Raw genomic sequence first — 24621 nt, 5'->3', positions numbered from 1 at the left:
TAGGCATATCTTCAAACGTATTTTCTTCCATCAGTACAAAAAAACCATTGCATTGCCGATAAAAACAATAATTCCCCTTAGACCTCAGTAAATGTCTGCTTTATCTGTGTCCCTCTTTCACAATACAAGTCATGCCACTCATTTAATATCTTTCAGGCTACATCAGAGTAAAAAAAAAAAGAAAGGGCTATTGAATTCTTCTGACCAGGCATGATGGCTCCAGAAGATTATAATGATTAAATGCACACTCCTATTAAGTCTGTGACACACCATTCCAGCCCATTTGGTTTAGTTCCTCGTTCAAAGCGTTGATGTACGGGGCCACTTCCTGAAGACAACCGATCCTAATTGCCCGTCTCGCTGCTTAAGATCATTATCAGGACAGGCATTTGAGATAATGGAGCTTCATAACAGCGAGCTCCCGCTAATCAACTGCGACTGTCTGATGTCAAACGCTACAAGTGGTCAAATGCTACGTGTTTGCTGAATGATGTCTGTGCGTGTGTCAGTCTTGGGAGCCCGTAGCAGGAAAGACAGACTGAAGCTTTCGCCAAACAGGGTGCACCTGTCTTCATGTGTTATGCATTATACATATATATATATGTATATATATAAATTCTACACAAATCAATAATGTATTACTCCCCATATATTCATAATGTATCAGTGAATTTGCAACATGACCATATTCTTCTCATCCGTTATATATCACACTGGCAGATTTACCGTGCGGATCTATCTCCAGTATAACTCGCACATCAACATATGGAACACATGCAATATACAGTTCCTGTGCTTGCTCGTGGCTTGACAGCACATCAGTGTATATGTATTCTCAATGTCGGCCTTCGCTACTTTTCATCAAAGTACTTAGCGTGATCTGTTCTCTAGTGCCATATGTTTATTTAATCACTTAATCATTTAATCAGGTCTGCAGGATACACTCAATTGTACAGTGTCTTTTAATACTTTTTCTGTGTTTAGTTAAAGGGACAATGTGTAGTATTTATGGGTTTATATAACCCACAATTCACTTATGTGCTCCTGCATTGTCTAGTCGCTGTATAATAGTTTCATTTTCGTAGTGTTTCAAAAAGTCATGTAAAATAACATGGTCGTGGGCCGCAGTTGCATGGGCCACTGTTAGCGGCGGGATGCCATGTTTCTACCGGAGCTTGTTAGGACAAACGCGAGAGAACAAATCAAGCGTCGCTTTACTTGTAGCGGAAGTCCCGCCTCCACTCTCTTCGCTTCGTCTGCTACGAAAGACAACGAGGACGACATTTGACCAGCTGAGGATACCGTAGCGCTCAGGGGAAGGGAGGGGGTGAGCAGAGGAGCAGTTCTTTGTTGTAAATTTCAGCCTCTCCTCTAGATGGCACTATAAACTACTTACTTCACCTTTAAGTGAGCACACTAAGTGCTGTATTTCTGGCAAGAGTTTGCTCGGGAAAATGTTTTTTGCGAGAAAATAAATATTCAAAAAGAGAAAGAAACTCCTCAGAATGCACAGTGACAAAGCATGTACCGCATGTCAAAAGTCAGATTCTGATTCATGAACAGGTTCAAAATGACTGGTATATTTCATAAATGAATCTTAAAAGCATATTATCTGATGCAAGCAGGAAAAAACACAGGGTTTACAAACTTGCTTGGATCAGCAGCAATAACTGACGGTCGACACACACAAACCTTCGTGACGATGGTGGAAGCATGTATACTTGATTAGCAGCCCATGTCTTATTCATCCTCCACAGGTTCAACGATAAAATCAGGCACATTAAGATTCAGACCAAGGATGGCTGCTTTTACATCGCTGAGAGTCGGCTGCTCAAGACGGTGCTGGTAAAGGCTTTAACTTTGTATGGATTTTTGTGCCCCGTAAACTGCAGTTGAATTAATGAGCGTAATCATTTTGACATCACACTACTTACAGAGCGCTCTCTTGAGATAGACCGCGGCATGCAAGTGAACATTTAGCTTTTGTTTTGCACACCAATAAAGAGTAAACCTGTATTGTTATTGAAATGCCATTTGTCAAAACAAATGTAACACAACACATAAAAAACAGCGGATTAAATATAAGTGGAGACACGAATAACTGTAATGACCTTCAAGAACAAACAGTATTGTAGAATTTTGGTAAACAAAGTAAGCACGTCAAAAAATGTAAAAAATAATAGTAAAATCGAGAAAATGCACAGATCCATGCCTCAACGTATGATTCCCATTGTCACAAAATGGGCCTGGGAGGAAACAACAAGCTGTGACTGATCTCGTTCAGGCTCAGAGAAAGTTAGATCTGTTATGTATTATGGGGTCAGTCGAGTTGAACTTTAAAAGTAATGCAATTTTAAATGGAACTCCCAAACGTAAGAAGACCCACTTGCAATGATGATAAAACACGTGTAATGTGGTCCTTAATCATAATACCCTTATAAAAGCCTGGGCACTTAATTCTGAGTCAGTTTCTGTGAATAATGGCAGGAGTAACAGAGATGTAAGGGTTGAGTCAGGAAAAGATAAAAGCCTACATGCATAAAGGGCCTCCAAGTAAGTAATTCCACTCTTTGATTTCACAGTTTTGACATCTAACATTGATCATTTTGGGTGATAGGGTTGTACAACTTACCTGGATAATATCCTCTGCATCAGAGACACATTATGCATTTACTTTAGGCGACACAATGGGACGTTACAGTGAAATAAACAAGTGGACTCAAAATAGAACCTTGTGGCACACCAAAATGACTGGGTTCAGAGCACTAAGCAGAATATATTTATTTTATTTATCTTTAGTAGTAGACTCCACTTCTTAAAAACAGTATGTGTGCTTCTTGATATTGTCAGCCATAGCACTGCTGTATGAAGTTGTTTCACTTTACTTGCACAACCATTTCAACTATGCATTTACTCACAATGCCCTCGTTTTTTTTCCAGACTATGAATTTTACTACTGTGCTTGTTTTACACAGGACTTGGTGGAGTATTACAAGCAGCACTCACTGAAGGAAGGTTTCAGCAGTCTCGACACCACTCTACAGTTCCCCTACAGGGAACTGACCAATGGAACCGTGTCAATGGCCATTACCAAAGCTGGCAATGGTGAGTCCACAATTATTCAGGTTTCTCTCCCTGAGACAGTTTGACAGGTCAAAATGCGACCAGTGCAGATCACATCTTAATCTGGTTGTAAAGTAAGTTTGAGTATTTATTTTGACCTGTTGGAGATGTACATTTCTCAGGTTATCACAGAGATGCAATAATACAAGGTGAATTCCTTATCTCACTTCCACATCTAACTCCTACCTAATCCTTAAAATAGTTAATGTTAAAGTATCATGCCAATGCAAAAATAGCTTGGACTTTAGCCACTCAAGTGAAACTGTCTTAGTGCAGCACAATGACCTATCATCATTGTCTTTGGAACATCACAGGGTGCAAAACAGCAGCACTTATCTTGGGATACTCTTTATACATACATTTTCCCATGCATAAAAAAGGGAAATTCAACTTTCTAGCACATAATGATATTCAGAATTACATTAGCTACATAAAAATAAGATGAAAAGTAACACATGATTATCATTATGTGCATAATATAAGTTGGTATACATACATTTTGTGGGGGTAGATGACAAGGAAAAATATTGTGCTGCTCATTACTGTTTCAAAACAAAATATTGAGTTTGGTTTTCATGTGAATTAAACACAATGTTAACATTGTTTCAGTACTCGTAGGTAGACTTAGACACAATCAGACTTGTTAAGCTGAAGTACCCATCACAAAAACATATTCAGCATACAGATTTATAAATATGTCAATCATTTTTTTTTTTAAATCTGGACACCAAAGGTAGTGCAAAGACAGAGACAGTGAATGAAAGAAAAAAAAGAAGGAGCCCTGGCATCTCGCCAGGCTTGGCAGAGTGGTCTCCGTTAGGGCCCAATGCCCCAGGCAAGCACCAGGAGCCCGCTACTCCAAAACGTCATACTCAGCACGCTGCTCCGCTTCGAGATGGCTTCACAATTTTCCTGACAGGACACAACATTTCACTTGAGCCGGCAGTGGGGGAAAACTGTGTGACAGCCGCCTGCTGACACACACCTGAGGGACACCGCTGGTCCGACAGAGGGACGGCGCCTGTTTTCACAAAACTGGGAAAAAGTTTGCGAATATGATTCGACATAAAAGAGCGAGAAGCAGCTGGAGGTAAAGTGTCTTAACTGAAAGAGAGGTGTAGGTGTAAACAACCGCAGCCGCCGTAGCAGCAACCGAGGCAAGCAGACGAACGCTGGAACAAAGTCAACGTTAGCCCTTTGTGTCTGTTTGGATGTGAAATTCTGCTGCCTCCTTGTCCCCCCTGCCTCTTTTGGCAGCATCAGTCTCCCCAGCACATCAGGCTTCAAAGCTCTGCAAGAGGCATGCTTGTGCATCTATGCCATTCATTGCACTTCCTTCTGTAAGAAAGCCTTGACAGAACCGCTGCTGCCTCCCAGTGCATTCTGGGATAGATTATTATTGCCTTAAGTAGTCCACCCCCATAGAACGACTTAGTGTGGGCACCTCATTCTCTGCCTAGTAAACAGCCTCTGCTGAAAGACAGATGTCATTCCAAAACAATAAAAGAACCACACACACACACACACAATCTGAAAACACCTCCACTAAAGAAAACACACAATGGAAGACTGAGCAAACAACTGCAAAATGTTGAACTATTTAAACAAAAAAGTAATTTGTTTGGGGTGGAAAAAAACCATCCAGCATCTTTAATTAAGTCTGTCTGTGTACGATGTAAAATTGGAGCTGCGAGATAATTTAAGAGATTGTTCATTGTCTGTCAGGGGAATGATGTTTGTGGATAAGCAGTGATGCAGCAGGATATATTATCCTGTTTTCCTAAATTGATTGTGGTTACTATAAATGCAATCTGAAAATGCAATGAAATGTAATCTGAAAAATAGTCAATTTGTCAGACATATATAGAAAAATGTACTGGCTGTTTCACAGTACTTAACCTATTGAAACAAACATGCATAAGATTCAGTTTAATGATAATCCCGTATGTCCTGTGTGTATATACAGTACATGTTTGTGTATACTGTTTCCTATGACAAGGCAAATAGTTATTTATCTTTTTCGGACATACACTGACCTGTATTTACTTATCCCTGTGGGTAGAGGAAGGCAGTTGTTGGCAACCGTTCTGTCTCGGGAGACAATGGTACCACACCATGGGTCAGTCTGGGTTGGTAGGTTGGTTACAGCATATGCTGTGAGTGTATAGTTTTGAGAGGCAGATTCTATGTCTTCCCTCTCTTGGCCTCGTAGGGGTTAATGTTTCCCTCTGTCGTCTCCACTCCCTCCTCGATTCCCACTGATCCTCTCTCCTCCTCTCACTTGTGTGGATGCCTGCCCTCTGCTATGGTCTGCTACAGCCTCCTCTAGTTTAGATGGGTTAATGTTTCCTGCCTGAATGCCATGTTTACAGATGTCCTTGAAACGGACAGGCCTTCCTTGGGAAGTCGGCGGTCCTGCATTCAGCACACATGGCCAAGCCAGCGTAGACGCATTTGGGTCAGCAGGGCATATATACTGGGTAATCCTGCCATGGTCAGGACGTTGTTGTTGGTGACATGGTCCTGCCAGCTGATACCCTGGGTAATAGGAACTCCAGTTGGTGCCAATGGCGAGATCTAGGATGCCACCAGGATACCCTATGGCTAGGCTTTGTGGGAAAGAATGTGTTGGTTGTGCAGAGGTTGTGGAAGGAGCATAACTCTAGCAGCCTCTGTCCATTTTCATTAAGCTTACCACAGCGAAGTGACCGAAGTGGCCAGGAGTCATGGTCAGATTCCACCCGGGCATTAAAATCCCCAAGTAGGTACAGATGTTCTGTGGCAGGGATGTCTGTGATGATGGTCTCAAGTTTTTCTTAAAAGTCATCTTTGACCTCCACTGAAGAACTAAGTGTAGGAGCCGACACACTCAGGATGTTCACAGGGCCCGAGGTAGACAACTGGAGAGGGAGAATGCAGGCCGTGCATCTTGAAGGTGGTTCCACCGTGGACAGAAGAGAGGTCTTCACAGCAAACTGACACCATGCAGTCTTGGTTCTTCGGGTTTCTTGCCTTGCCAGAAGAACGTATAGTTCTGCTCTCTGAGGCTGCCACTTGATGGGAGTCTAGTTTCTTGTAGCGCAGCAATATCAATATTACATTTCTTAAGTTCACGGTTTATGATGGCTGTCTGGAATCGCCAATCTGCTGTAGATCGTTGGAAAGGCCGGGACACATTGTTCTGACATTCCAACTTGCTAGAAGGTCCCTCCCACTGTCGAAGGCAACCCGTAGTGCTTGGACCATACGCCAATCAGCTTAGAACCCGTAACTGCTGCTTCCCGTGTAGTGTCTGTCAATGAAACAGTGGGACTGGAGTGACCTCTCCAGTGTGCGAGCCTGGGCAAGTGCATTGAGATCCTGGGAACCCCAGTCGTCAGGATACCCCTCTTGGCCTTGCTGGTGTAGCCCAAAGGAACACAAGGCAATATATTAGGCATCAGTTTGGCTGCAGGAGCTGCCGGGAGGAAGTCTGTGTTGACGCCCAACTGCCTTAGGGGCTCCACTCCTGATTTTCTCTCTGGGTTTACTCCCATAGCCTTTTCTTCTCCCGAAGACGTCCACAAGGCAGTGGAGTTCACCAACTCACCCGGCTACCCTCACCTGGTTCGGCACGCCTGCCAAAGAGGTTTCCCGGAGTGTGTCTGCTGCACATGCTACAGCTTCTACAAGCCACGTGTGAGAGCTAAGCATCAGGTGGGAGACAAAGCAGGAAGAGCTACCTGATGTTACTTCCATATACTACCCTACAGGGCATGGCAAGCCCCCTCTGCAGAGGTACTGCCCCATACACCCCTAGGAAGGAGGAAGGAGGTATGGAACCATATTGTTGTGTTTACAGGAGCTGCTTTTCTCAGTATGAGTTGCCTGCTGCCTCGGATGGTTTTTCACATGGGAACAGAAATCATTGGCTCTGCAGCATGATATCCAAGCTTACGCATTTTGAAAGCATGATGCTGTGCATGGAAGTTTTACTTGGGCACGTATCGCTGCTTCATCTCACCTGGTCTGAAGCTTGAAAGGTTATCGTGTACTATTGATATATGTTATGACTCATAAAGGTTTTAGAAGTTACACTAGCTGCCCCATGTTGGTATGAGGTCGAGTGGTTCATGTCCATCAGACTGTGTATATGTGTGTGTGTGTGTGTACAGTCTATGTGTAAGATAACATGATTAATCATCAGATTAATTCACTGTTGTTCCCTCTCTGACTTTTCTTTCCCAGGTGTCTTCTCTCTTTCTTTGACTTTGCCAACTTTTTCCACACTCTCTCTAAAACTCTCTTTCTGTCAAACTTGTGTTTACTTATGTTCTCTCTCTCTCTCTCTGCTCCCACCACGGCCTGAACTCCCCTCCCATTACACGCTTGGTTTCTCTGTAGTTCCTCCTGGCAGCTGCAGCTTTGTTCCTCCCTCCTCCTCGCCTTTCTGGTCAGGTACAGCGAGCTTTTCTACTCTCTTTGCTGTATGACCACCCGTTTTTTTTTGTCTGTAAAACAAAACTTAATGTTACTGCTTTTATGTAATATCACGGCAAGATTCTTATGTTATATTTATAAGTAAACAATTCTCATTATGCTGACATGGCTCTAGAGCAGTGTAATAAACTACTTTGTTGAATTTGTATGTATACAGTGTATGTCGTCCTCTATCTGCACATGTGTATGGGTTTATGTATACATGTATCTGTGAAGGTGGACGTGCCTGTGTGTGTATGAGGGAGCTGAGGATTCAGTGTCTTTGATCCAGCCGGTAAAAAAAATAAACGTATGCACACCAGTGTTCACGTGTTAGCAGCCCTGACTTGCATGTGTAGCAATAACCTTTTAATACAAGGTTATTCCTGATAAGTGCCCAAGCAGTTTCAAATTCAAAGTTCATGACCGCACTGCGATACTTGGCAGCCAGATCCAGCTCTCCTGTGGTTTCGTCTCTCTTTTAGACCAGGCTCATGTTGTGCCCGTGTTTGTCTGTTTGTCTGTGAGCAGCATAGCTGATGGATTTGATGACATTTTTTCTGGAGGTGTAGGTTATGGCTGTGGGAAGAAATTATTAGATTTAGGTGTTGATGTAGGTTAAGTAGGTAAAGGTACATTTAGCATAGAGCACCATACATACACAGTACAAACATAAAAGAAGAAGGAAAACATCATACAACCAGAGTTAAAGCATTAGAATAAAAAGCCATGAAGTAAATACATACAATAAAAGAGCAGTCAGTCCAAATGCAATCTTCATGTAAGTATCCCTGCTTCTTTTGGGCTACTGTTAAGAGCTGTGATACACATCGGAACAACTGAGTAATTAAACTGTGCTGGTCATATTGACAGTGCTAAATATGGGAGGGGTCACAGAGGATTCTCTGGGCATGTGTTGGGAACCATCATGAGTGGACTGTGAGGCCTCACTGCAGTCTGGAAGCCTGAATGTGGCCTGCATGAACCATGGAGCGACAACAACCCACTAGGCTGGACTAAACCAAAATAGTGGAAAACAAGGGGGGGGGTTCTCTGAAGACAGGCTGTTACCTGTGAAACGCGGGTGCTCTAAAACACCCCTGTTATACTTGGTACATTCCTCCTAATGAAATTCACCATACAAAAAAATTATCCGAATAAAAAAAAAATTAGTCGACCAATCACAATTTTGGTCGAGCCAGAGCGTGTCGACCAATTAGTCGACCAGTCGACTTTGACTTTACAGCCCTAGTCTTTACCTTACTTACCTTCCTGGAATATTTGTGAAATTAAGTTTTCGATGGCCCCCCTCGATAAAAGAGCTCTCTGTGTCTCAGTGTTTTCCCCCAGGGTGGTGGGTATTGCAGTGGCGCGCTATGACTTCTGCTCCAGAGACACTCGAGAGCTCTCGCTGCTGCAGGGAGACATTATCAAGATCTACACCAAGATGTCCAGTGGGTGGTGGAAGGGAGAGGTCGACGGCAAGGTGGGTCCTGTCATTTTGTCACAATTGTGCACACATTCTTATTTCATTATTACTGTGATTGTCATCTGTGTTCTTATCATTTTTGCAGTGGCAGAATGTCTTTATGTCTATTCTTATGTCAATACTGGTCTTGTATATCATGCATTAAAAATATAAGTATACTTTATGCTGATGATTAGACCTGTGAAAGGATGTAAATAATTTAATTCTCTTTAAGAGAGAAAAGTACCTGTCTGAACATGTTTAATTGCATCTGTGCAGTGAACTCTGCAAATATTATTTAAATTCATCTAAAAGTAATTAGTTGAATGAAAAAGTATGTGTCCAAATGGAAGGACGAAACCAACGTCCATTTAATGTTGGGACGTCGGTGAACAGACTTTATCACTGATTCAGCTGTGTACATGGTGGATGAACGGGAACACTGTCGCTGTTTGACAGCGTGTACAATTCTCTCTGTGATTATCATATAAGCACAAAGGAAAAGAGTTCATAAGTTCACCATGCTCTCACATTGAAAGAGAGCAGAAATGGTCTAGATAGATCTAGGTCTGGATCTGTCATTCCCAGCTACTGTTTCTGACTCCTGGGAGCTCGTCATTAAACTTGCAAGAGATTGTTTGTGGTCGTCTGACTCTTCAACTACACGGACATCATTCTTAAACTCAGCATGTGAAGGCTGGGGAAGAGAGGCCACATTTATATATCTATGTCAGACTTTCCTTTTTTTCTCTATGTAACACTTTACAATAAGTGTACAGCTACTAAGCTTGTTAAATGTTTATTAAAATTCTGGGTATTTACCTGGTTTCTATATGGTGAATTTTAGTGTATTATTGGGTTATAAGCTGGTAATAAGCAGGTAGCTACAGCCCCCAATTACTAGCTATTTACCCAGTAAATATATGGTAGCAGAAATGTGTTACTTGGTATTAACCTGTAATTAGAAGGTAAGAACAATAGCCAAAATACTGGGTAATTACCCAGTAAATTATAAAGCGTTGTTATATGAATGCTTAAATTACATTAATGCTTAAATTACATTATATTAACGCTTATATTAGTTAACGCTAAACTGTAGAACTGCAATCTGGTCATTAAAATTATTACAAATGGGATTTCTTTCTGTTTTTTTTCCTTTGGCGGCCCTCAGTCCAATGTTGGGTTCCTAAATTGGCCCTCAGGTATTAAAACTTTGAGAACCCCTGGTGTAGATCCACTGCTGCAGAGTTAATTGTGTTGCATGTTTTGTGTCTTCTCAGGTCGGCTGGTTTCCCTCCACCTATGTGGAAGAAGAGGACTGACTTTATTTTCGGTGTCTCGCTCAGAGTTGACCACGTCCGTCGAGCGCCACGCGCTGCTCGTCCGCTCCCTGTGCCCCACAAGTCGGATCTCTTCTGACTTGAGAGAAAGAGGCAGTGACCTCAAAAAAAGCCCTCTGACAGACTCTCACACGGAGCAGATGTCAAAATCGCGGATTCCACAAGCGCCACACACCGTATCTTGCATCTCTGTGGTGTCTGCCCCCGTGGTCCACTGGGGAAAGTGAATGTGCTGCGCAGAGATGACCCTTTGTTCCCGCCATCCATTCACCTTGTCTTATTATTGATGACTCAATTGGCTTGGTCTGAGACCTGCCTTCACTGTCATCATGTTTTTGATACCAGAAAGGCTCAGTTCACCCAACTGGAACACAGATCCTGCTGACAGTGCGATAGCCAGGTACTTCAGGAGCTGAAGAGCTCTGACTGTCGCTGGAACACTGTTGGCCTTTGCTGCTTGTCCTGACGTTAGTGTTCCACTTTCTATCAAAGACCGCTTCATTTCCAGTAACATTTCAAATGACTGGGCTGATGCACACAAGGTTGTTTATTTCAATGGAATTGCTGGACTGTGATCTCACATCATGGATTGAAAGATTTCTGCACAGCAGCGTGAAGGATTCGTCCGTCTTTTATATGTGATGTGTTTGCAAACGTGATGATTATAATGACTATTATCAGAGCAGAGGCTTTTCCTTGTAATTTAATTTGCATTAATTTGAATTCCCCACCCTCTTGACCCATGAGAATGGTGTAAAAACATTTTATTTTTTTTAGCATTTTCCAGTCTTTATGCTAAGATAATCATCCTTCAGTAGACCACTGTATATATAAAGATTACCGGTACAGCTACACTTCCTCTCACTGTGCAAAAAACATAGACATAATATCCTATATGTGGATTATGACAGGTCAGAGGTCAGTCTCAGCTGTCAATCATGATATTTCACGTTGTTTTTATAGCATCAAATAACTAATCAAAACGTTAAAACTTGAACATAATACTGTACGAGTGTTATTAATCTATCTTAAATGGCAGAATCCCTTTCATAAATAAATAAATATACTTTTTTTTTTCATGCACTTTTTTATCCATGAACATGAAGAAGGTGGAGTCTACGACATGATGACCATATAGTTTGGCTTCCTTTTCGGCAGGTCGTCTTCTTCATCTTCAATTTAGAAAAAAAGGGAAAATGTGTTCTTGAATCCTCACCAAAAACTTAGAGAATGCTACTTAAAGGGACACTGTAACCCAAAATCCACTTTTTTTATACATATTATGTGCTCCTGCATTGTCTAGTCGCTGTATAATAGTTTTTGTTTCATGTTCGTAGTGTTTCAAAAAGTAATGTAAAATAACATGGTCGCAGGCCACGGTTGCATAGCCACTGTTAGCAGCGAGACGCCATGTTTCTACCGGAGCCTGTGAGGACAAACGCGAGAGGACAAATCAAGCGTCTCTTTACTTGTAGCGGAAGTCCCGCCTCCACTGCTGACACGGAGAAAGACAACGAGGACGACATTTGACCAGCTGCGGATACCGTAGCGCTCAGGGAAGGGAGGGGATGAGCAGAGGAGCAGTTCTTTGTTGTAAATGTCAGCCTCTCCTCTAGATGGCACTATAAACTACTTACTTCACCTTAAAGAGAGAGCAAATGATGTGATGAAGACTGACTTTGCCCAAGAACCCGAAGACGATCACTTGTCCAGATGCAGAACGTGCTGCAAATCAATAAATGTGGACGCCATGGATGAATCGGCTCTTACAAGCACATTCAGACCTTGAATTTGATGTTAACGCCATCAACAACTAGAAGCAGCACTCATCAGTGTCTTATAGTATTGGTACACTTCCCTTTATTTTAGAAGTCCAGAATCTGGATCTGTGTCAAGATCATCACCTCAAAAAAAAAAAAAATATTCCTTGACCTCCTTCCCCAGAAAGATTCATGGAATTATGTCCTTGGCATGTTGAGTTATGCTGCTCACAATGAGTTGCCCCACATGAGTAAATGATCGATGTCGTATGTTAGACGTCACAACATGCATGTGGGCCTGATTGTTAAAAAGGAGTATAGGTCTCCACTACACTGTGCGCTCCTTAATACATACTTACACTCCACAGTGTGTTTTGTGTTTATCTTGACTCGTTTCGGTCTCACAATAAATGATTCAAGAGTGATGTAACAGCTGTTCACTGTAGCGCAAGGTAACACAAGGGCATCGAGAGATTCTGCGTTCCATCAGCGCCGCGCTCATCGTGTTTGTTTAATAAAAGCCACTCAAAAGACTTTTTTTTTCTTTTTGAAATTGAATTGGTTTATTGTGCACTTTCATGCAGACGTTGCATAGCAGCAGTGAAGGCAGTGGATGTGTCGGTGCTGTGGATCTTAAACAGTCACATCAACAGAATAGAGAAAGTCGAGGTAGAACATGTGAAGCATAATGAAGGTCTTAAAATGAGCAGGATTTGATCTTGGGGTCCCCCTACAGTTGGTAAACGGTATTGTTTGTTATGACATTTGTTGACAAATCATAAATACTGTTCTACTCTATATACTCCATACTCCAGAGTATGTGATTGTGATTGATGTGAAGTGGAGCTGAGGAATTTTGACCAGAGTGCATAGAAAATGGGACAAATAACAAAATAATAACAATAATAATAATAATTATTATTATTATTATAATAATTAGAGTGACCTTATCTCTCCCTCCATCTTAATCTTATTTCACTACACCAGTGTGTGAAGTATATGTGGAGAAGAGGAGGATGATGAGAGAGAAAATGATCTTATTGGGAATAAATCTGCCTCATGTGAAAATATTTTATTTGATTTATTTGATGTATTTTAATGTTGGTGATAATGGTGTTACGTTGACAATTGTGAGGAAAAGTACCATAGAAATAATGTTTATCATCAATATTATTATTAGAACATTTTATACAAATATGATGACATTGTTTTATTTTTCAACAAATCAGAAACAAAACAAATGAAAAAAATGAAAGCTGAAATGTACTAGATATAGTAACTAGTAGATGATAAGCAAACTAGGTTCACTTACTAGTCCAACAGTAACAAAAACCATGGTAGCAACTCATCAGGGTGAGCATGGCTCAAAACAACAAACAAAACAATCTGTAACCCAACATAACTTCCCTTTATCAAAAGTAAAGAAAATAAAATACAGGTTTCTGACCTGACTCCCTATAAAATAAAAAGAGCTTCAAAGAAAAGAGCTACCCACCCTTACCGCTACCTGCATTGCTGGACAATAAATACAAATACTATTCAACCGGAACAAAAAACATGGTGCTGTTGGGAGTAGGGCCAAGAGAACAGCTCAAGCGGCGGCCATTTTATGCTGCTCCCAATCTTCCTCCTCCAATCAGCAGTCGGTACCTGCACCTAAGAGAAGAGACACCCAGGGTAGTAGCACCACCCTCAGGCAGGGAGGAACAACAGCAGAACAGAAATAACAACAGAACAGGCAAACTCAAATACACCCTTTAAAACCCCTTTCCTGAATAAAGGGCTTTAAAAAGAGTCTTGGTGGAACTCTCCAAAAGGGTTCCAGGTAGAAAGGGTTCTCCTAGGAGGACAAGCCGAAGAACCTTATATGGTTCTACTTAGCGCTTTTATTTCTAAGAGTGCAGTGTATATGTCATCACGGTAAAAACAAAACCAAGACAGAACCCAGTTTTAAGGTATTTCCAAAATGAATGGAACTTTTGTTGGATTGTAACTATTGATGCTAAAACCATAACAATAAAGCCCAGATTAGATTTTGTGTCAAAGCATTAGTTTTCCTCCAGGTTATGAGTTTCCTGTTGTTAGACTTTAATTTAAAAACATATTCATTTTTTCACTACTTCTCTCGGATTATGCAAATATAATTACAATCCTATTTTTTTTCTTTCACTGGTTTCTGACACCAGTTATGCTTATGATTTAAACATTTATTTATGAGTATTATATATTATAATATAATATATTAATAAACAATAACAATGAATGGACATTGACATATAGGGTTGAACTTGAATGCATTTTGAAATATGAGGATGTTTTTTTTTTTTTCCTGACACCAGAGCCTCACAAGATCAGTATTCTTGTAATGTAAGCTTAATTCCCCCCACTGCTCTGCAGAGGTAGGGAGGGAGGACTCTGCTCTGCTCTGCTCTGCTCTGCCAAGCCTGGCGTCAAACACAGGAACAAAGAATAACTCTCCTCTCCTTAATCTGCCGGTTCCTGTCTGAGGGAGAGAGAATGAAGGGGGATGAAAGGAGATGACAGAGAAGTTGGACAGACAGAGAAGAGAGAGAGAGAGTGTACGGTGGCCCTGAGGTGCAAAACACAAACGCAAATCACAAAGCACAACACAAATCAAAAACACAAACACAAATCACAACAGACAAATGCAAATCAAAAAAATGCAAAAACATTAGCAGAAAACACGAAAACATTAACTCACAACGCAAACACAAAAGCAGAAAACACGAAAACATTAACTCACAACGCAAACACAAAAGCAGAAAACATTAACTCACAACGCAAACACAAATCACACAACGCAAACACAAAAGCAGAAAAAACGACAATATTAACTCACAACGCAAACACAAATCACACAACGCAAACACAAAAGCAGAAAAAACAAAAACATTAACTCACAACGCAAACACAAAAGCAGAAAACATTAACTCACAACGCACACACAAATCACACAACACAAAAGCAGAAAACACAAAAACATTAACTCACAACTCAAACACAAATCACACACCACATAAGCAGAGTTTTCTGCTTTTGTGTTGTGTGATTCGCGTTTTCCGTTTTGAGTTAATGTTTTTGTGTTTTTTGATTTTTTTTTTGTGTTGTGTGATTTGCACCTCAGGGCCCCCGTAAGAGAGAGAGTATACAAGGTTGCACAGAGTAGCTGACGCACAGCGAGGAATCGGATGGGTATGTGGTGATATGTGTTTCTGTTTGCACGTGAGAAAGACACACACATACATCTGCTAGACTGAGAGAGAGAGGAGGAAGCCATGCTTTACCTTCATCTGTCTGAATGAGCTCTTTAACCCCAGGTCTTCTCTAGTCAGAGCTTCTGTATGAAGGGTTAAAACAGGGGTTTAAGAAAACAACTCAAGCAGCCCTTTAATACTGCGAGTTCTGCAGTTTCTCTCAAAAGGCCTTAAGTCTGTGAAAGAGTTTATCTGTAAGATTTATGTTCAACCACCTGCTCGGTGACCGTTCAAAACCACAGCTGCACAGAGTTCTTCTACATTCACACGGCACGTGAAAAGCTGCATTGCAAAGGAAACGTCGCACACATTTACTATCAAAAGCAAAGAAGAACTATGTGTTTATATACCTTTCAAATGTTTTTTTTTTTGACATGCTTGGGAAAAGGAGGGGGAGAGTGGAGCAGTTCTTTATTTCACCATAAGATGTCACTAGTTCTGACACGCCGGACCTTCAAGAAGAGAAGGAAGGATGTGAGCGGGTGGCGTTTCTAAGACTCTGCGAGGAGTCTATCAGTGTTACCCAGCAATTAAAATCTCACAGATCAAAGCAGCCTAAATGGACTAATCCTCAGCGAAGCGCTGCTCTCTCCTCCCCTGTCTGCCTCTCTCTTCCCCCTCTATCCCTCCATTACCCTCGTTATTCCCTCTTGACTCATGGCTCCATGTGCCGGCTGGGCTTTGATGTTTGACAGCGGTAGGTCCCCTAAATGTGAAATGGTGAATAAATGTGCATTAATGGGAAACACTTTCATATCCTTAATGCCAATTTGCCCTGGCTGGGGAGCGTATTTTAAAAAGGTCTTAAGACATCATTTGTGATCGCACACACACACACACACACACACACACACACACACACACACACACACACACACACACACACACACACACACACACACACACACACACACACACACACACACACACACACACAGTGTAGATGAGCCTAAAACAGAAGAGCACACCAACAGAGACAACAAGCCATATTAACACATCCAGACCTGCGTTAAAGACCCACGGTGCAACAAACAACTTCTGAGTGCGGCGAGTCGGAACTGGCACTGGCGTGCGGGCAAGTGAAAGCTTTGAGGTCAATAGTTGTCCAAAGAAGCGTGACGCTGCCAGCTGCTTAGCAGGTCAGTCATTATCCTGCCATTATTACTCCCAGGGACAGGTTTAACAAGGTGGTGACCGCTTTGCTAAGACCTGTCTGTCTCTCACCACTTCTGCTCCTTTCTCACACTGTCTGTTCTTTTTTTTTTATTAAAAAACATGAAAACAGGTTGATGTTGACTGGTGCTTTGCTCCTTCAGGGAACCATGTCAGGCTTTTGTGTTGAAAGCTTCCCTCCTCTATTTCTCCTCACTGCACTTGACTCACTTTCTTTTTCCTCTGCCCTTTTGTTTACCACTGAAATAACCATTTTGTCCTTGCCAGTCTGTCTCTCTGACTGTCTGTGTGTCTGTTTACTCTCTAACTGCTTCTGTGTACCAGATCCTGATTTTTGGATTTTGGGCCCCCATGGCCACCTGTGCCTCTCTTTCCGACAACAACTTCATAGCATTTTTTTTGTTTGAGATGACACGTCCAAAATACGTTATACAAATGCTGCAACTTCAAGGTGTATGTGAACAATGTTAATATGTGTCTGGGTGACCGGCTTGCTTTGGGGGCCCTCGGGGACGGCGTGGGGCGTGGGCCTGGACTGGGCTGCCCCTGGGCGATGGGTGGGGTCCGGGGGCGCGGTCGTGGGCGTTATCGTGATGGTCTGGGTGGGGGCCCCGCCTCATCTGGGGGGGGGCTGTGCCCATCTGTAGCCTACCCCCTGGTCAGGTGGGGGTGGATCTTCCCCTCCGCTCTGGTGATGCTCTTGGGGCGCTGTGGTATGTCCCTGACCTGGACGGACCCCCCTTCTAGGGCGGGGACCTTGACATCTTGACGCGCAGTCTGTACAATAACATGTTCTCCTAACAACAGGACTTTCAACAAGCAGTGGCTGATATATAATATTTCATACAATGGTAATTAGATCTGCACATTCTGTCCTTAATTAATTAATGCTATGTTCCAGCCAACTCAGAATTTTTGGAAATGTCCATTCTTCAAAATGCAACTGCAACCAACACAAAACGTTAGCCCATGGTCCTCCTGAGGTTAGTTGGACACAAACCAATCACAAGACTCTGTCTTCTGGGTGAGAGTTGAGTCTCAAATCTCGCGGCTGGGAAACACCGTCAGAAAAGAGGATTTCTATCGGCTCGTTTAGAGCAACTAGGAGGTTTTTGACCATAAAAACAAGTTAATGTATGTAAGTAGACCTCCATAACTAACATATATGCAACAGGACCACTCTATGTGAGCTTTAAGTCTTTTTAACTGATCTACAGTTCAGGCATCAGCTTGATTATTGTGTCGGATGCCTCTTCCTGTGACGGCACTCTGACCAATCAGTGGCCGGCAGTCTGAAAACATCACACATAGTATCGGCTCAGCTCGCTTGGAACCTTGTCAGAGCAGGTACTAAAAAAGTACCTGGTGCCAGGTACTATGCTAGTGGAAATGCAACTTAACTGTGCCGAGTCGAACCAGTGGAGAGTGGAATCCTTACGTAATGATCCCATCTCCTGAACAGCAGATCCTCCTGTTCCGGGCATTAGTCCAGGCACATCCGGTTGTGTTCATTGAACCACAGAAGAAAATCTGTTGTGGAGGTGTTTCACTTGCGACAGCGTCTTCCGACTCTGGGTCAAAAACAATGTTTTGATAATGAGTAGCAGAGGGGGAGCTGTGCTTCTGAGAGCTGATGTGCTAATTATGTCACTTCCAGGTACCTGGCCAATCACAAGACAGTTGAGAAAGCTCTCGTTGGCTGGCCAATCACAACACAGTTCCCCGGCCTCCTCCCACTGTCCAAAAACATACAGATTTGGGGATGAGGTGAATTGATGGTGTGAGTGAATGGTTGTTTGTCTCTGAATACGGCCCTGCAATGGACTGGCAAACTGTCCAGGGTGTGCCCCGCCTATCGCCCTGTGTCAGCTGAGATAGGCACAGCACCCCCCCAGATAATGGATGGATGGATGGAATACCCGAAAGACATAACATTAATATGATAATGTGACCGGAATACTGTTGCCTACTGTTAGAAAAGAGTAACTGTTAAAAACATGCCTGTATGATTTCACATTCTTTCCAGAAAATGATCGAAAGCTATATGTTCATTGGAGTGGGAGATAATGTTTTACACATTCTACAGGTGTGTTATTTTTCTTTCCCCATTTGGAGGTGTTTCTGATGAAACTGTGGGGATCAGCATAACCTTCCACCTCCCGACGAGAGTATAAACCATTTTCTTCCAAGCTCACTACAACTCTGGCACAGACCGTGAATCTTTTATTTATGGAAGGCGTCGGTTTGATACATAAATAATTTCTTCAATGGGGCGGCAGGGGGCTCACAGTGCCAATCCCAGCCAAGCTGAGCCTGATTTGCAATTTAGGTGTGGTACTGAAGGCCAGAAGTGCTGGATTTGGCATCGGGAAAAAAAATAGAGAAGGGTTGTGATCGTGTGCGACAGTGAATAGGATTACCATCTGTAGCTGAGGGGCCGATTGCTGCCCTAGATTGTATTGAAATGAGGGGGCATCAGATTGGTTTTTGGCCGTGACGAGAAAGCTGATTTTTTTATGGCTTTCCTTTAGTGCTAGAATACATTAACTACTCTGCTTCAAGCATTTGCATCTGCATTTAAAACATGTTTTAATTCCATATTTTTTCCTCAGTAATTGCACAGATATTATAATTGATGTGTCGATGTAAAAGGTGACGTGTACCTTATGACCGCAACATTTGTCTTGAGCTAACAGTTGCGAGCAGAGTGGAAACAACAACAAACCAGAAAGAGCAGTGGGGACAAAAGGTATTTCCATTATGTCCCAGTTTAACTTCCCCTTTGTTCTTGTCTATTGATTCTAGTGTACTCTGACTCAATGTGCCAAGCCAGCGATCCACCCACCAGCTGTCCTTGCACTGTCAGGGATGTGAATGGGAGTTTGATAAAGCCACAGATGGCATGCTTCTGCCTGCCCCTGCGTAAGTGCCATTCCTGATGTGTCGCCAAATAAACGGGTCGATACAATTTCTACTGTTGGAGCGGGAAAATTGATTAGGGTAGAGAGAGCAGAAAGTCCTAGATGTCGGTGAGTTATTGTGTACCTGGCTGCATATGTATCGTACACATAAAGACACATAGTGTGGACTTTTAAATGTGTGCTTCTCATAAAATGTCCACTTATCCAAAGAAGACTTCTGACATCTTTTAACATTTAAATAAGAATTCTAAAAAGTAGCATGTATACAAATACTGAAACTTTTGTTTCACCCCCAAAACTTTTTGGACTAATTGCAAAAATACAGCATAAAGTGCAGAACTGGTGTCATAAAAAAACACTTTTATTGCACTCTGTATTTTATTTCAATATGTCATAAAGGTAATTGTCCTTCACAAATGCTCACTGTAGCCCAACACACTGCTATAAAACTTATTTTGTAACAACTGTCCCGGGCAAAGCAGTCTCAGGTGTCCCACTTAACATTCTGCAGAGCTTGTTTACAGAGACAAACCTTGGACAAAAGTGTTAAATCACAGTAGGTGGTTTCACTGTGTTGATGGATAAATACAATCTTGTTGTTTTATTTGGGGTAAGAGTGCAATGATGTGTAACTTTATGCCACATCTGTTAGCTTAGCTACCATTCTTGTCCTTTCTCTGTGGCACTGTCTGCCATTGCTTAGATGTTGATTATAATGACTGTGACAGAATTAGCGGTGCAAGTCTTTTCAAACAGTGGACACAAGTGACTTTGGTTATCAGTGGATCCTGGACACAAGTGTCTTTGGTCTTCAGTAGATAGTGGATACAAGTGTCTTTGGTCTTCAGTAGATAGTGGACACAAGTGTCTTTGGTCTTCAGTAGATAGTGGATACAAGTGTCTTTGGTCTTCAGTGGATTGTGGACACAAGTGTCTCTGGTCTTCAGTAGATAGTGGACACAAGTGACTTTGGTTTTCAGTAGATAGTGGACACAAGTGTCTTTGGTCTTCAGTAGATAGTGGATACAAGTGTCTTTGGTCTTCAGTAGATAGTGGACACAAGTGTCTTTGGTCTTCAGTGGATTGTCGACACAAGTGTCTTTGGTCTTCATTAGATAGTGGACACAAGTGTCTTTGGTTATCAGTGGATCCTGGACACAAGTGTCTTTGGTCTTCAGTAGATAGTGGATACAAGTGTCTTTGGTCTTCAGTAGATAGTGGATACAAGTGTCTTTGGTCTTCAGTGGATTGTGGACACAAGTGTCTCTGGTCTTCAGTAGATAGTGGACACAAGTGACTTTGGTTTTCAGTAGATAGTGGACACAAGTGTCTTTGGTCTTCAGTAGATAGTGGATACAAGTGTCTTTGGTCTTCAGTAGATAGTGGACACAAGTGTCTTTGGTCTTCAGTGGATTGTGGACACAAGTGTCTCTGGTCTTCAGTAGATAGTGGACACAAGTGACTTTGGTCTTCAGTAGATAGTGGACACAAGTGTCTTTGGTCTTCAGTAGATAGTGGACACAAGTGTCTTTGGTCTTCAGTAGATAGTGGACACAAGTTTCTTTGGTCTTCAGTAGATAGTGGACACAAGTGTCTTTGGTCTTCAGTGGATAGTGGATACAAGTGTCTTTGGTCTTCAGTAGATAGTGGACACAAGTGTCTTTGGTCTTCAGTGGATTGTGGACACAAGTGTCTCTGGTCTTCAGTATAGTGGACACAAGTGACTTTGGTCTTCAGTAGATAGTGGACACAAGTGTCTTTGGTCTTCAGTAGATAGTGGACACAAGTTTCTTTGGTCTTCAGTAGATAGTGGACACAAGTTTCTTTGGTCTTCAGTAGATAGTGGACACAAGTGTCTTTGGTCTTCAGTAGATAGTGGATACAAGTGTCTTTGGTCTTCAGTGGATTGTGGACACAAGTGTCTCTGGTCTTCAGCAGATAGTGGACACAAGTGACTTTGGTCTTCAGTAGATAGTGGACACAAGTGTCTTTGGTCTTCAGCAGATAGTGGACACAAGTTTCTTTGGTCTTCAGTCGATAGTGGACACAAGTGACTTTGGTCTTCAGTAGATAGTGGACACAAGTGTCTTTGGTCTTCAGTAGATAGTGGACACAAGTTTCTTTGGTCTTCAGTAGATAGTGGACACAAGTTTCTTTGGTCTTCAGTAGATAGTGGACACAAGTGTCTTTGGTCTTCAGTAGATAGTGGACACAAGTGTCTTTGGTCTTCAGTGGATTGTGGACACAAGTGTCTCTGGTCTTCAGCAGATAGTGGACACAAGTGACTTTGGTCTTCAGTAGATAGTGGACACAAGTGTCTTTGGTCTTCAGTAGATAGTGGACACAAGTTTCTTTGGTCTTCAGTAGATAGTGGACACAAGTGTCTTTGGTCTTCAGTAGATAGTGGACACAAGTTTCTTTGGTCTTCAGTAGATAGTGGACACAAGTGTCTCTGGTCTTCAGTAGATAGTGGACACAAGTGACTTTGGTCTTCAGTAGATAGTGGACACAAGTGACTTTGGTCTTCAGTAGATAGTGGACACAAGTGTCTCTGGTCTTCAGTAGATAGTGGACACAAGTGTCTTTGGTCTTCAGTAGATAGTGGAAACAAGTGTCTTTGGTCTTCAGTAGATAGTGGACACAAGTGTCTTTGGTCTTCAGTAGATAGTGGACACAAGTTTCTTTGGTCTTCAGTAGATAGTGGACACAAGTGACTTTGGTCTTCAGTAGATAGTGGACACAAGTGTCTTTGGTCTTCAGTAGATAGTGGACACAAGTTTCTTTGGTCTTCAGTAGATAGTGGACACAAGTTTCTTTGGTCTTCAGTAGATAGTGGACACAAGTGTCTTTGGTCTTCAGTAGATAGTGGACACAAGTGTCTTTGGTCTTCAGTGGATTGTGGACACAAGTGTCTCTGGTCTTCAGCAGATAGTGGACACAAGTGACTTTGGTCTTCAGTAGATAGTGGACACAAGTGTCTTTGGTCTTCAGTAGATAGTGGACACAAGTTTCTTTGGTCTTCAGTAGATAGTGGACACAAGTGTCTTTGGTCTTCAGTAGATAGTGGACACAAGTTTCTTTGGTCTTCAGTAGATAGTGGACACAAGTGTCTCTGGTCTTCAGTAGATAGTGGACACAAGTGACTTTGGTTATCAGTGGATCCTGGACACAAGTGTCTTTGGTCTTCAGTAGATAGTGGATACAAGTGTCTTTGGTCTTCAGTAGATAGTGGACACAAGTGTCTTTGGTCTTCAGTAGATAGTGGATACAAGTGTCTTTGGTCTTCAGTGGATTGTGGACACAAGTGTCTCTGGTCTTCAGTAGATAGTGGACACAAGTGACTTTGGTTTTCAGTAGATAGTGGACACAAGTGTCTTTGGTCTTCAGTAGATAGTGGATACAAGTGTCTTTGGTCTTCAGTAGATAGTGGACACAAGTGTCTTTGGTCTTCAGTGGATTGTCGACACAAGTGTCTTTGGTCTTCATTAGATAGTGGACACAAGTGTCTTTGGTTATCAGTGGATCCTGGACACAAGTGTCTTTGGTCTTCAGTAGATAGTGGATACAAGTGTCTTTGGTCTTCAGTAGATAGTGGATACAAGTGTCTTTGGTCTTCAGTGGATTGTGGACACAAGTGTCTCTGGTCTTCAGTAGATAGTGGACACAAGTGACTTTGGTTTTCAGTAGATAGTGGACACAAGTGTCTTTGGTCTTCAGTAGATAGTGGATACAAGTGTCTTTGGTCTTCAGTAGATAGTGGACACAAGTGTCTTTGGTCTTCAGTGGATTGTGGACACAAGTGTCTCTGGTCTTCAGTAGATAGTGGACACAAGTGACTTTGGTCTTCAGTAGATAGTGGACACAAGTGTCTTTGGTCTTCAGTAGATAGTGGACACAAGTGTCTTTGGTCTTCAGTAGATAGTGGACACAAGTTTCTTTGGTCTTCAGTAGATAGTGGACACAAGTGTCTTTGGTCTTCAGTGGATAGTGGATACAAGTGTCTTTGGTCTTCAGTAGATAGTGGACACAAGTGTCTTTGGTCTTCAGTGGATTGTGGACACAAGTGTCTCTGGTCTTCAGTATAGTGGACACAAGTGACTTTGGTCTTCAGTAGATAGTGGACACAAGTGTCTTTGGTCTTCAGTAGATAGTGGACACAAGTTTCTTTGGTCTTCAGTAGATAGTGGACACAAGTTTCTTTGGTCTTCAGTAGATAGTGGACACAAGTGTCTTTGGTCTTCAGTAGATAGTGGATACAAGTGTCTTTGGTCTTCAGTGGATTGTGGACACAAGTGTCTCTGGTCTTCAGCAGATAGTGGACACAAGTGACTTTGGTCTTCAGTAGATAGTGGACACAAGTGTCTTTGGTCTTCAGCAGATAGTGGACACAAGTTTCTTTGGTCTTCAGTAGATAGTGGACACAAGTGACTTTGGTCTTCAGTAGATAGTGGACACAAGTGTCTTTGGTCTTCAGTAGATAGTGGACACAAGTTTCTTTGGTCTTCAGTAGATAGTGGACACAAGTTTCTTTGGTCTTCAGTAGATAGTGGACACAAGTGTCTTTGGTCTTCAGTAGATAGTGGACACAAGTGTCTTTGGTCTTCAGTGGATTGTGGACACAAGTGTCTCTGGTCTTCAGCAGATAGTGGACACAAGTGACTTTGGTCTTCAGTAGATAGTGGACACAAGTGTCTTTGGTCTTCAGTAGATAGTGGACACAAGTTTCTTTGGTCTTCAGTAGATAGTGGACACAAGTGTCTTTGGTCTTCAGTAGATAGTGGACACAAGTTTCTTTGGTCTTCAGTAGATAGTGGACACAAGTGTCTCTGGTCTTCAGTAGATAGTGGACACAAGTGACTTTGGTCTTCAGTAGATAGTGGACACAAGTGACTTTGGTCTTCAGTAGATAGTGGACACAAGTGTCTCTGGTCTTCAGTAGATAGTGGACACAAGTGTCTTTGGTCTTCAGTAGATAGTGGAAACAAGTGTCTTTGGTCTTCAGTAGATAGTGGACACAAGTGTCTTTGGTCTTCAGTAGATAGTGGACACAAGTTTCTTTGGTCTTCAGTAGATAGTGGACACAAGTGACTTTGGTCTTCAGTA

At 42.2% G+C, this 24621-nt stretch overlaps 2 protein-coding genes across 2 annotated transcripts in view; one reads left to right on the top strand and one right to left on the bottom strand.

Annotated features, from left to right (window-relative positions):
• The window catches only part of LOC310942773 (guanine nucleotide exchange factor VAV3-like), a gene marked incomplete at its 5' end in the record, with an annotated part of 44394 nt that extends 31823 nt beyond the window's left edge, over positions 1-12571 (top strand). Inside the window, 5 exons of the mRNA XM_083908207.1 lie at positions 1758-1845; positions 2976-3105; positions 7507-7560; positions 8919-9067; positions 10330-12571. Of these exons, the coding sequence (XP_083764333.1) occupies positions 1758-1845; positions 2976-3105; positions 7507-7560; positions 8919-9067; positions 10330-10371 (463 nt within the window). The 3' untranslated portion in view covers positions 10372-12571. The remainder of the gene's footprint in view (positions 1-1757; positions 1846-2975; positions 3106-7506; positions 7561-8918; positions 9068-10329) is intronic.
• Positions 1-24621, bottom strand: part of LOC310942344 (histone H3.2) — a gene marked incomplete at its 3' end in the record, with an annotated part of 127085 nt that overhangs the window by 74873 nt on the left and 27591 nt on the right. The gene's annotated exons all lie outside the window — the stretch shown is intronic.

Source organism: Microchirus variegatus (genome assembly GCF_963457635.1).
Source record: "Microchirus variegatus genome assembly, chromosome: 21".
Lineage (NCBI taxonomy): Eukaryota > Metazoa > Chordata > Actinopteri > Pleuronectiformes > Soleidae > Microchirus > Microchirus variegatus.
This window is presented reverse-complemented; position numbering and strand designations above follow the sequence as displayed.